This window comes from Chiroxiphia lanceolata, chromosome 1 (assembly GCF_009829145.1).
Source record: "Chiroxiphia lanceolata isolate bChiLan1 chromosome 1, bChiLan1.pri, whole genome shotgun sequence".
NCBI lineage: Eukaryota > Metazoa > Chordata > Aves > Passeriformes > Pipridae > Chiroxiphia > Chiroxiphia lanceolata.
Window position 1 is genome coordinate 131,726,003 of NC_045637.1, and position 13,556 is coordinate 131,739,558.

The following is a 13,556-nucleotide window of genomic DNA, read 5'->3' on the forward strand; positions in this document are numbered from 1 at the left end:
CCATAAATCTTTTGTGAATATTGAAAGTCTTTCTTACAAATTAAGAACAGCACACAAGACTTTATTTGGTAACAAGCCTATTATATCACATTGTCCATGTTTTTATGATGTGTTCTATTTCTTTTTCCGTTGAAAAGAAAAATACACACTCTTACCCATATACTAATCAGTTGGCTTAGTAATCACAATGCTTATGTGACTGCATTAGCATGCTGTACTTACAGTGCAAAAAATTTTGTGCCGGTTTTATCTTCAACTGTATGTCCAAATTACGTATGCAAACATACAGCCATGGTTGTAAAAACAAGTTGTGAGAAAGCAACAATGAATTACTAATTATGCTTTTGTTCTGCTTGGCATTTTTCACTTTGAACCCTAAGATGATTTTTAAAGCTAGATGTACAAAATAGCATTCATAAAATACATATTTTTTTATTCTTCCCTCCTACATGTCTTCCTTCTCAATTCTCTCACTGACACATGACCCCTCTGAAAAAAGGAATAAATGCAACAAAAAGGTAACTTCAACTTTGTGACAGTTCAGATTTCAACTCAAACTTCGCAAAGCATATTCTGTAGTTGTAAAGAACTAATTTGCATAAACCCGTTTTGCTCTTTTCATATTTCATATTTTAAAAAAGAAACATAGGAACAAAATTTTCACTAATAACACAAAATCTGCTAAGCATGATACTGGGTAAACTACTCAGATTAGAAAGACCACGTTCATGAATTTTCCAATTCCTGACCTGCTGAGAAGGAACACTCTGAGTGATAAATAAATAAGGACAACAGTCAACACTGGTGCTTACAGCAGGATGCTTCAGCATTCGGTATAAGGGAAAAACAAAACACCACAGAACAGGGAATAAAGCTGGGAAAGTAATTGCAAACTCCTGTAGTGCAAAGTAATGATTGCTTATGGATGAATCCCACAGACTTGGTATGCAGCCATCTGTACAATAATCAGCAATATTCATGAGAAAAATGGTACAAAACTTGCTTGCGCTCTGCTTATGGCAGGAATCTCTCTTTGTACAAAACAAAAAGAACAGATATGGGAGCCAAACAGGTTTATTAGTAAACTGATCATTTTGCTCTTATTCCCAGTGCTTCCGACTGGAACTGCTGTAATTCCATAAATTTATTAAAATAAATGTGCAAAGAAAAGTCAAAAGCAATGTTTCATTCTCAGATTTGCAGTCTGAAAATCTTCAGATCCTCTTTTGAGTGTAACTTCACCAGCATTAGCTGGTGTTCTCTCTTAGAAATCCCAATGAGAGTACAGGCACATTCACAAACTAGCCAATGCCTAACACCTGGGAATAGCTTTTTCCTTCCACTTTTCTTTGTGCTTTTATCAGCATTTTTATCCTTTTATCCACACATGTACTTATGCCTTTGACACTCTAAACAGTTACAAAATTTTAAATGCACATCAGCTCTTAAAAGGTAAAAATACTGCTCAAAAATAATTAAACTCTTCAACTCTCTTGGGTTTGGACTGCTGGACTCATAACCTAATTGCAGCTGAAACATGAGGTGAGATGATAGCTGGCTGTACAAAGTTTTATATTCATGTGTTCACATTAGTTGCTGTTCACAACAGTCTTTTGCAGATTCACCTCTTCTGCTCCTCAAAAGAATCAAATGGAAAACTCAAAGTCAGGTTTTGAGGAAACTGTTCTGCTCCATCTCTCCACAGTCAGTGGGAGTTACAGGATTGTCACATACTCAAGTATTCATTAAGACTCTTTTAAGCCATGTTGGTTTGGGGTTTTTATGACATTTTTTGCACATTTTTTTAAACAAAATATAAATTGTGTGACAAACAGGACAACAGGCTCTTCCACATATGAAAGAAATATGAAGGTGGCTGTAAATGCTAATGAGCTAGAGGTTTAGCCAGCTTTTACAGATAAACACTGACAGCCCTCAACTGTTCTGATAACAGAAACTCTTTGTAACTTGGTTCTCATTTTCACTCCAAATGAAGATAATTTTACATCATCTCCCTCTCCTCTGATCCACAGTGTTTCTCTCAGATCAAGCATTAATCATTTCACAGATTTCTGCTCTGCCAGCTACTGAAGAGCAGTGAGGATGCAAAGTCTTGCCAGGCATTTCAACACAGGGTTTGTACTGTGGACTGCACTGACTCAGCCCACCATTACCACCACCCTTTAGCAAGTGCTCCGATACATATTGTTGGTAATGCATGAGCAGCTTGAAATATCTGTACTGAAAGAGCAGCAATGCAGGGTGCCATATTAGCAATTATATTATCTATGGTTCAAATCTGTCTTGTCTTTTAAATATTAGACATATTATGCATACTGAAAATTCAGTCAATGGGTTGCAAATGTGCCCCAAGAGCAGGCTGAAGAACTGTTTTACTTCTGTAATTAGAACTGCTGGTTTGTTTACATGTTTACAACGGTGGGTTTTTTTAAAGAAAAGAAAGGCAGCATTGTGGACAACTGTTATATCTATCTATATATGTTCTTTCCTAGATGTATATGAAGACATGGGAACAGGAAATCAAAGCATCTGCAAGTACTTCTTTTTCTTTATAACATACTGAAAGGAAATGCCAACAACTCCAAGAATGGCAAAGGCTTATGCCACCTTTGCTTGAAATAGCAATTTTTCTTCAGACTGACAGTCCCTTTCCTTGGGGTGCTCCAAACTGCCCATTTCTTAATTTTTTTCTTTTTTAAAGTAATAATTCCCTGAAAAATACACGTATTTTTCATTAATTTCTTTTCCTTATTGGTGAACAGAAGACAAAGAGACAACTTTAAAAATGCAGTATAAAACCTATATTTTAGTAAAATGATCAGTAGAGGAGCAAGAAGAAATCAGGCCCAAGATGCCACCCTGACTTGTTTTATTAAAAAATGGCAAAAATTGCATATGAGAGTTTTTCATTGGTGTTGACTTTTACAAGAATACTGCCATGAAAAGTAATAAATGCAATATGACAGATTGCATTTGAGTTTTAAAATAAAGTCTTTTAACTCATTTAATGTGACACCGTATTTTAATTTACAAACATAGAAGCTGATCTGTCAGGCAGTTAGAATTTAAAAATATACATATGTATATTATTCAAAATAATGTGTTCTCATTAAATTCTGTTTCCTTTGCATTTTAACTGTTTTTCTGTTTTCTGCTGAAGAGCGTGTTTCTCATTGACTAGGAGAGCAAGTAATATTCAAGTTATTTCTTAAAGCTGCAGAATGTTCAGGCTATTTGTATATTAAAATTGTAATTCTCCAGTGCAAGTGAAACTGATCTTACTCTGTTTAAACAGCATGCTACAAGTACCTTCACAAATAGACGAATACTCTTCAGAAGCTTCTGTTAGCAGGCATCTGAATCCTGCAGAAAAATTGACTATTATTTCCTCAGAGTCAGCTATTAGATGGTGTCAGTTGGCTACAGCCAGGGAAAAGGGGAATTATGAACTGAATTAATCTGCAGGAAAAAAAAAAGGATACTTCAGTAACAGCTAATTGTGTGGGAAGTCATTAGTGTGAGTAATGAGAAAGCATACAGTGTCTCCATCTGTTAAGACAGGCTGAATGGGATTATTTAAAGCACTCTTGTTTATGAAAAATTATTTCCACTCATTTAAAGTACCTCCCTAATATGCATTTAGTAAACATTCTTCCTGTCTCCATCTTTAAAACACAAGGAAAAATAACACAGTTTTCAGTGAATATTCTGATCTTGTGATGCTGCAAAAAGGGGAAAAGGATATCTCCACCATTACATGTGAGGAAAATAGAATTTGGCATTTCACAGAGGCAGCTGGTGCAGCCCAAATATGCAAGAAGTACTGATGTAATCTAAAAGAATGTAGTCACCAGATTTGCTCCCTAAGAAACAACCCTCTGACATGAAGGCATCAGGCAGAGGCTGTAAGTATAAACATTTGGGCAAAATTCTAAAGGGCTGAAGTTGTCCCCAAGGACTTACTTAGGAACTCAGGAGGTTCTCCCATCATTCACTTAAAGCTGACTTCATCTGTGTGTTTCACATTGAGACAGCCCTTTGGGATATGCAAAGTCTGATTTTCCACTTCTTTTTCTTTTCTTGATGGAGTGCTCTGAAATGAGCATACAGATTTCTTGAGACCATTCCATCCAGACCATCTCAGACGTTTAGTGTCACTGCAGGGCCACAGGGCAGCAAGTGCAGATGGATTAAAAAAAAAAAATACTGTTTCTGCATCTCTACAGCGTTTGTATTTAAAACTGACAGTAGTATACATTTTTTTAAGTTTTTCTGATGAAAAAAAATTAGTTCAATATCAGTTCTGTTCTGCATGCTTTTAAGCTCACTTAAGCCCATGCTTAAGTGCATTTTAAGTTTCCCCAAACATTTTGTTTCAGAATCTGTGTATGTGTCTTGATAATGGATCAGCAAGCTGTTTTGGATTAAGCCATTTGTCAATAATGTGAGATGACCTCAGCAATCCAAGACAAAAATCCACCCTAACAGTCTGTCAAACTTCTGCAAAATACCTGTAAAAATACCTGTAATTTTAATAAAATAATTTTGTTTATGCATCACATAATGCCTAATAGTTCTGTGGGTCCATTTATGGGTATGCATTTTCACTGGAAAGGACACGTAGCATTAGGCTGGTAGATAAGAAACAAAAATCTGCCTGTTGCAAGTAAATTGTTACTGGGGGCTCTGTATGCAGGTCATGGTTGCCACATTCTCACTTCCACTTCCACATTCTCACTCTACACTTACAACCAAAATTTACAGAGAAAAACTCAACTGGTAGGGAAATTTATCTTATTATAGAAAGAAGAAAAATTCATTGTCTGGGTTAAATAATTCTACTAGCCATGGCAGTAGAACCAGCTCTGCAAATAGAATTATGTTATTGCAAGGGACAGAAAGCAAACACAGGCAAGTTGCCTTCTGCTGATATTATATTGTTCTCATCTATTTTTCTTTCACTGCATCTTGTGTATTACTAGCTGTTAGCCAAACATCTATTGGTGGTTTAAACTCCTATTCAAACTGTGCTTATTCTTTACTGTTCTTCCAAAATCTGCACAGTGCATTGAGCTACTTTTCATGGAGAAATACTTTTGGTGAAGGTATAAAAACAATAAACTATGGGGAAAAAACAAATTCTGAAATGTCGTGTAATTTTAATGGATGAAAAAGGCAGCCTTTTCATATTGTATTCTTGCTCTTTTCTCCCTGGAACTACAACATTCAAAAGAGATTGATAAGTTTTTATTTATTAATGTAAAATCTTTTCCAGATTTTACCAAACCAGTGGAAGGTTTATCCAGTGAACTAGATGATGTATACATTGGGCTGTTCAAATATGAGTTGGGTATAATGAGAAAGCAGTATGTTCAAAGCTTGAAATGGGGTGGGGGGAGATTTTAAAAAAGTCTTGCCATGTTTTTCCCCCAGTCCTTTTGGAGGAGGCTTTTGCCATTTCATTTACCCACTGATAAGGGTCAAGAATGGCTTTGATGAAGTGAGGCTGTGGGCTTGAGATCAAAGGTGGGGAACGTAAGCCATAACTCTGGAAGTTTGAAGTGTAGGAACAGCAACAACAGTCAGACCATCTTCAAGCACTTGTACCAAGTCACAAGGTGGTGTGTAGTACTTGATCTTTTCTTACTACATAGCTTAAAGGCAATTCATAAGAATACTGAAGAATATAGGCTGTCACCACTGCTCATATGGGAATGCTCCATCTTACACTTTGTTATGGCTTTGAAATATTAACCCCTTCTTACGGGGCAACAGACTATATTCCACAGTCCTATTAAGACTGCAGGAAGATCAAGAAGACCAACAGTGACCTGGGCAGCATTAGGAGAAGCATTGCCAGCAGGGTGAGGGAGGTGACCCTTCCCTTCTACTCAGTACTGGTGAAACACATCTGGAGTGCTCGGTCCAGGGCTGGGCTCCCCAGTACAAGACATGGACACACCAGAGCAAATCCAGAGAAGACTCACAACAATGATCATCTGCCATACAATGGTGAGTTGAGAAAGCTGAGACTGTTCAACCTGAAGAAGAGGTGCCTCAGAGGGATCTTATCAATTTTATAATATAAGAAAAATCTTTTATAGTATCAAGGTGGTCACACTCTGGAAGTGGCTGGCTGCCCAGAGAAGCTGTAGAGTCTCTGTCCTTGAAGATATTGCAAACCCACTGGATGCAGTCCCAGGCAACCTGCTGTAGCTGAACTAAAATTTGCACTGGCCCATGCCATCTAAGGAGAGAATCTGGGATGCAAAGCATAGAATTACAAGAGTAATTATTTTATTCATGCATATGAGGTATCCCATTCAAAGCAATGCAAGCGTTCGGGTGCAACATGATTTAACTAATTGCTGCTTAACAAACACACACTACCATTTACTCACCAGAGTAAAACTTTGCAAAGCAACTATATTTATAGGATGTCATCATCCACCAGCTTCTCTATTGATCAGATGGCCCTGGAGTTGGTCTTGCTATAGTTACTTATCTATGGAGACAGACAGTGGGAAGGTTTCAAATATATGTTAGAAGGGCTAGGGCTAGGATGCTGGTGCTATCTTGGTTGTCCAGGGGTATCTTTTATCCTTCATGGACAGTTTTTAAGTTTCCAAGAAGCAAAGTACTTATCTCAGGGACTAGGTTGTCCTCATTACCATGAGCTGGGGTCCTCTGTTTTGCTTGCTTAAGCATGGCTATTCAGTATACAATGTAAACTATACCTAGGTTTGAAAGTTAATACAATTTTTATACTGTAAAGATTAATTGGTATAATAGCTAGGGAATGAGATTTTCCTGAGACCCTGCTTTGAGCAGGAGTTGGACTAGATGATCTCCAGAGGGCTTTCCAGCCTTAGTCAAACTGTGATTCTGTGAGCTCAGAGAGGGAGATGATTAGTACGTAGGTCTCAGCAAAAATGACACTAGCAGTTATACCACAATGAGTTCATGTTAATGTAAAGGGAATGTATGCCTCCAGATAACACTCCCTTAAACATGCATGGCCAGCTAAGCAAGATATAAAACACTACTGTGCACGGTACTGTGCATGTACCTCCATGCTTTAGCTGTAGAAAGCTGAGACTTGAAAAGGAGAGACCTTATTGTTTTATGATCTCAGGTTAAAACAATTTTTCAAGCAGCTTCTTTTTTATTTCTTCTTTTGCCTTACTCAGATAAAATAGAATTACGTATTTTCTATGGACTTTCTTTAGTGTTAGAATAATTCCTTTGGAAATCTGTCACCAGTATGGTGCTATAATGTATCTGTATCATACATCTTTCTGGAAGCTAGAGGGCAATGGCTTCCCACAGGACATGGCAGGAGCTTCTGGATAACTATGCATGGGACAGTGAGAAAGAGAAAGGGAAAGGAGCTTATATTAGTAAACACTAACTTCCTGGTAGACACGTGAATTGATCACGTCTCATGTGAGTTGTACACTTAAAGGAGGACTATTTCCTCAATCCTGTGTCCTGGAAGAGGCTTCCTGATTTATAGGTACTTTCTAGGTAGCTAAATGGTTGTATTGTGAATATTTTTGTGGCTAACCAAGTATTTTTTTAATGCTGCTGTATTAGATGCCCTTGAACAGTCAGTCATGCTCTATTTTTGAGTATATTCTCTGCCCATACACAAAAAACTGCAGAATGTTGTTCATAAGCATCTCTTAAAAACTTTCAAGTGCGGTATCCAATCTTTATCATTGGCTGAGAGTATAACAGTCTATGTAAGTCTGTACAGAAATGTTTTGTTCAACAAGTAGTTCTTCCTAAAGACTCATGAGTATGAAATGAGCCCAGCTTCTACAGAGTAGGAGCCCTGCTCCCTCACTGCCTTTCCGTGGAGGCCATAGGACTTTTCTAGAGAGGCAGAACTGCTCCAAAACTTTCCAAAGACTTCACAAGCAGATATAAAGAGATCACATTGTAAGCAATGAAACTGATGCAGCCTTGTGATGGAAAGTGACAGTTGTGCCGTGTCATCAAAATAATGAGGGGAAAAAAGCAAATTATCATTTCATGATTAGAATCTGTGGTAAATAAACAATAGACAAAAGATTAGACATCTTAAGAATCCGTTCAAGTGTAAATCTGCATCACAGTTCAGTTAAACATGCAATGCAAATACCAGCATGTTTGAAATCCTGCTCCACCTAGAAAGATAATATGAATGTATCTCCTCAGGCTGTACGCTGCGTTCCAGGGCAAAGTACAAAGCTGCTGGTTACAGAGGATCTTGTAACTCAGATACAATTTAATGTAGAGATATTAGGGCAGGGCTTCTGACCTAGAGCAACTCAATACAATAGCATACCCCAACCAAAAATTGACACATGTTCTTATTTAGGAAACTACTGTTGAAGGTCAACACTTATATCTTCATCAAGGTACATATTTTTTATTTCCTGTAGTGCTAAAAAGTATCTTCTATGTAACTGGTTTTCATCTTAATAGTAAAGGTATAAGGATGTTTTGCTTAGTCAAGACAAAAGCTTACCTGGGAGAGAACTAAAATTGTGTTGGACATCTTTCAAATGTTTTCCTTAGAGCTACACTTTCCTCTTTAACTTCATCTTGCTAAATTTTTGTATGCTGATTAATCAAATCATATTAAACTCAAAATCTGGCTTTCAAGCGCTTTTGAAGTCCTTTGAGTCTGTCGTGCTTATTCCCATCCACAAGTTATATTTAAAAGTACAGAAAATTCCAAATACATTCAAATATTCTGGATCACTATTCTAAACAGCAGGTTAGGACAATGAGAAAACTGGATTCCATTTGAAATTCCTTTCAAGTCTGTCTGAAAATACAGCCAAATGAGGAAAGCTGTAGAGAAGCAACATAAATGAGAAAAAGTTTAGAACAGGCCTAAAAAAACATTTTTTCTTGGTGGGAAAAGATACAAAGAAAGATTAAGTAAGTCCTCTAGTATGTAGAAAATTTCTTCTAAAAAAGAGACTGTGATCGCTTCTTGTCCATCTCTAATAAGACAAGGAAAAGGAAAGACCCACGTGGGTCCTCTGAGAGGTCTGCAGGTTCCTTCTGTCAAGACACCTGGTAGTCCAGCTTTTTCCAGTTCTCTGACTCCCTAAGTTTCTTTCTCAGACACAGGTATTCAGCGCTGGCCACAGAGCTCAGGGGAAGTGTAAGTAATAATTTGGGTTTCAGCTCCTCAGGCATCCTTGCTGTCTGTCTGCACTGCTACCAGTACTCACACTAGCTAATTCAGCTAAGTTTGCACAACTTGCAGTCATAGCAGTATGTAACTTCACAAAAATACTACTGAGCTTCAGCATCCCCATCTGACTGCCAGCATGAGAAGGGAAAACAGAGTGCCATTTGTCAGTGATGCCTCTTTAGGAAACTGAGAAAAGAAAAGACTACTCAATAAATGTATTTGTACCAGCTTCATCAGTCATGCATATAATCTACTTAGAACTTCCAACACAAGAAATAAGGGTTGTGAAGTATAATTTTGTAACATTGCATAACACAAAAGAATATGCATAACAATTTCAGCTGTAGATTTCGGAAGCCTGCAAATGCACATGTCCATACAAGTATGTGGTTTTACAGCACCTTCCACTCATTCCACTGGCATGATCTGGCCCACGCTAATAAAGAACTCAAGCAACCTCATAGAAAACTGGCTGGATCTGACCTGTCCGTAGACTAAGCTCATGTATAACAGTGTGCTGCAGTTCCTTGGACCAGCTCGCCACACAATCAGTGCAAGAGAAGAGGCCAGAACTGGAGGAAGGATGATACTGCTTCAAACCCTACTGAGATCAGAAGCTAGGGAATGTTAGGTTAAGAGCCAGTTTTGGGGAAGGAATGGTTGTCACATCAGACCATACAATAAAATCACAGAATCAATTAGGTTGTAAAAGACCTCTGAGATAATCGAGTCCAACCTATGACCTAACACCATCTTGTCAAATAGACAATGGCACCAAGCGCCATGTCCAGTCTTTTCTTAAACACCTCCAGCGACGGTGAATCCACCATCTCCCTGAGCAGCCAATTCCAATTCTCAGTCACCCTTTCTGTGAAGAACTTCTTCCTAACGTCCAACCTAAACCTCCACTGGTGCAGCTTAAGACTGTGTCCTCTTGTCCTGTTGCTGGTTTCCAGGGAGAAGAGACCAATCCCCACCTGGCTACAGCCTTCTTTCAGGTAATTGTAGAGAGTGATGAGGTCTCCCCTGAGCCTCCTCTTCTCCAGGCTAAACAACCCCAGCTCCCTCAGCCTCTCCTCATAGGACTTGTGTTGAAGTCCCTTCACCAACCTCGTTGCCCTTGTTTGGACCTGCTCCAGCACCTCAATATCCTTCCTGAACTGAGGGGCCCAGAACTGGACACAGTACTCCAAGTGTGGCCTCACCACTGTCGAGTACAGGGAAAGAATCACTTCCCTGGTCCTGCTGGCCACACTGTTCCTGATACAGAACAGGATGCCATTGGCCTTTTTGGCCACCTGGGGCACACTGCAGGCTCATGTTCAACTTCCTGTCAATCCAAACTCCCATGTCCCTTTTCTGCCTGGCTGCTCTCCAGCCACTCTGTCCCCAGCCTGTAGCACAGCATGGGGTTGTTGTGACCAAAGTGCAGGACCCGGCACTTGGCCTTGTTGAACCTCATCCTGTTGGAATTGGCCCAACTCTCCAGCCTGTCCAGGTCCCTCTTCAGAGCTCTCCTGCCCTCCAGCTGATCAACACTCCCCCCCAGTGTGATGTCATCTGCAAATTTGTTCATGGTATACTTGGTCCCCTCATCCAGACCAACAATAAAGATATTAAATAAAACTGGGTCCAACACTGATCCCTGGGGGACACCACTAGTGACTGGCTGCCAACTACATGCAGCACCATTCACCACCACTCTCTGGGCCCAGCCATCCAGCCAGTTCCTAACTTATTCTGTAATGGTGGATCAGACTTCAAAGGCAACTAGGAACTACCATTGGATTCCACTTCATGGCAATGAGAAAGAGCTGCTGACATCAGAAAAATTATTTCCTTTCTTTCACAAAAAGACGTAAAGCAAAATGGAAAGTTTTTAATAGTGTTTCTTTTGCTTTCCAGAGTGGAAGATTCAGCGGATCCCCTTACTGAAACTTTTATGACATTTTACCAAGAATTAAAGGGACTAGAAGACATGGTCTACATTTGCATCGGTGCAGGTACATACCAGTGATGGAAAGATCTTCTGCATGCTAGAGGTGTCAGTGAGGAAGCACTCTCAAAGAAATGTGTTTCTAATGTAACACTGGAAATGGTAAATGGTACCATCACAAAACTAGCACCACATACACGGTCTTCTGAAAGACTTCTGCCCTCTGTTGGTCATTCTACTGTTCTTCTCCCAAAGAAGAAAGTTCCATGGCAGCACTAGAAATACCTTGTGAAAATGAATGCAAAGGCACAGGAATACAGAATGATGAAGATAAATTTCAAAATTTCCTGAAAGAGTGGGAAGAAGAGTTTTATCAAGGTGGTAAAGTATCATGGTGGAATTTCTACTTTTCTTCTGAAAACTATGCTTCAGAATTTATCAGAAGGGACAGTTATGAAAAGTTTGAAGACCTAATTGTATCTTCATCTAACAGTGTTAATGAACCACCTGTAAAAATTATCAACCTTTACCACCACCCAGGATGTGGTGGTACAACATTATCTATGCATATCCTTTGGAATTTCCGGAAGCAATTCAAATGTCCTGTTCTGAAAAACAAACAAAGTAATATTGGAACACAGGTGACAACTTTACTCACCTTTGGAACAAATGATGACACAGACTATTTACCAGTATTATTTCTTGTGGATGATTTTGAAGAGCAAGAAAATGTTGATGTTCTGCAGAAAAAAATTCAGACAGCTATAACAGAAAAATACCTTTGGTATGGAAAACGTGTAGTGATCATTCTAAACTGTGTGAGATCTCAGAAGCCTGACGAAAGTTTGACAATCAATTCCCTGAACAGTGTTCCTATAAAACGTGTGCTTTCTGAGAAAGAGCAAAGGGCCTTTGATCAAAAACTAGAAGATATTGAAAAGATATTCAAATCCTGACCATTTCTATTCATTTATGATTATGAAGAAAAACTTTGATCCACAGTATATAGAAAAAGTGGTAAAAAATACCTTGCATAACTTGAATACTGCCTCTAAACCAGCACAGCTTGCTTGCTATCTAACACTGTTAAACTCATATGTAAAAAAATCTACAATTTCAATATCACTATGTGAAGAATCCTAGGAAAAAATTCTCAAGTCGTAGGCTTCAGAAAAGATAAATTAATAGAAAATATGGGAATTTGTTCCAATATTCTAATATCTGATCAGGTACATGTACACATGAAATACAAATGTCTTCGTATCATTCATCCATTGATAGTATCTCACTGCCTAACAGAATTGAAACTAACCTATGGCTTGATTAAAAGTGCAATTACATTAAAGTTATTGAAAGAAGATTCATTTTATAAGACTTCATTAAAGCCAGACAAACTTATTTGTGATATACAAACCCTGCTGCTTGCTAAGCAGCGCAAGGAACATGGTGATGAGTCAGACACATCATTTTCCCCCTTAATTGAAGCCATTCATAAGGAAGAAAAGAGTGGTGATGTGGAATATGTGCTAGAACAAGCATTCTTTAGATTTGAGCAAAACGGTTACATTTGTCAGGCCTTAGCAAGATTCTACATTAAAGAAAGGAAATATGACTCTGCATTAAACTGGGATGAAACAGCTAAAAAAGAGCACCACACAATTCATACATATCAGATACACAAGGTCAAATCTTTAAAAGTCAGCTAGAGATGGGGTAGGGCGCAAAGAGTGCAGCTCAGACAGCTGGGAAACTGGAACACTTGCTAGAGCTTGCTAAGAGTGCTTCACAGGCTTTCCAAGAATCTCAGAGGCAAGCAAAAATGCAGTCAATGAACAAGATCTGCAGTATCAAAACCTTAAAAGAAAGTTTCAAATATACAAAACTGCTGGTTATCTGGGAGAAATAGAAACTGGTCTTTATGTTATTGATGTCCTTTGGCACGTTCCTATTTTCAGCAAAAAAGACTTAACAGTGTAGAAAAAATATTACAAAGTATCTGTCAGGAAAAAAGTGTTTTGAATGTTGGTCTTTTCCCACACGACTATCAGCAAGACAAGAGGGCATGGTCTTAAACTGTGCCAGGGGAGGTTTAGGTTAGATATTCAAAAGAATTTCTCTACAGGGATGGTAATCAGACATTGGAATGGGCTGCCCAGGGAAGTGGATTCTCCGTCCCTGGATGTTTTTAAGACAAGACTGGATGTGGCACTTAGTGCCATGGTCTAGCAACCGCAGCGGTACTGGATCAAGGGTTGGACTGGATGATCTTGGAGGTCCCTTCCAACCCAGCTGATTCTATGATTCTATGTAGAAAACCCCAACACAGACAGTGAAATGTTCAAGGTTGTTGAACATTATTTCAGCTTTTTACGTATTTTGTAATCAAGGTGAAAAGGGCATTTG

The 13,556-nt window shown here is 38.7% G+C and overlaps 1 protein-coding gene across 1 annotated transcript; it reads left to right on the forward strand.

The window, feature by feature from the left end:
• Positions 1–5,973: 5,973 nt before the first annotated feature.
• On the forward strand, positions 5,974–13,130 carry LOC116787604 (sterile alpha motif domain-containing protein 9-like). Its single transcript, XM_032689396.1, is given in 7 exon segments — positions 5,974–6,033; positions 10,992–11,412; positions 11,415–12,093; positions 12,095–12,285; positions 12,288–12,794; positions 12,797–12,979; positions 12,982–13,130. Coding segments are annotated over 7 exon segments (2,190 nt in total).
• Positions 13,131–13,556: the final 426 nt, after the last annotated feature.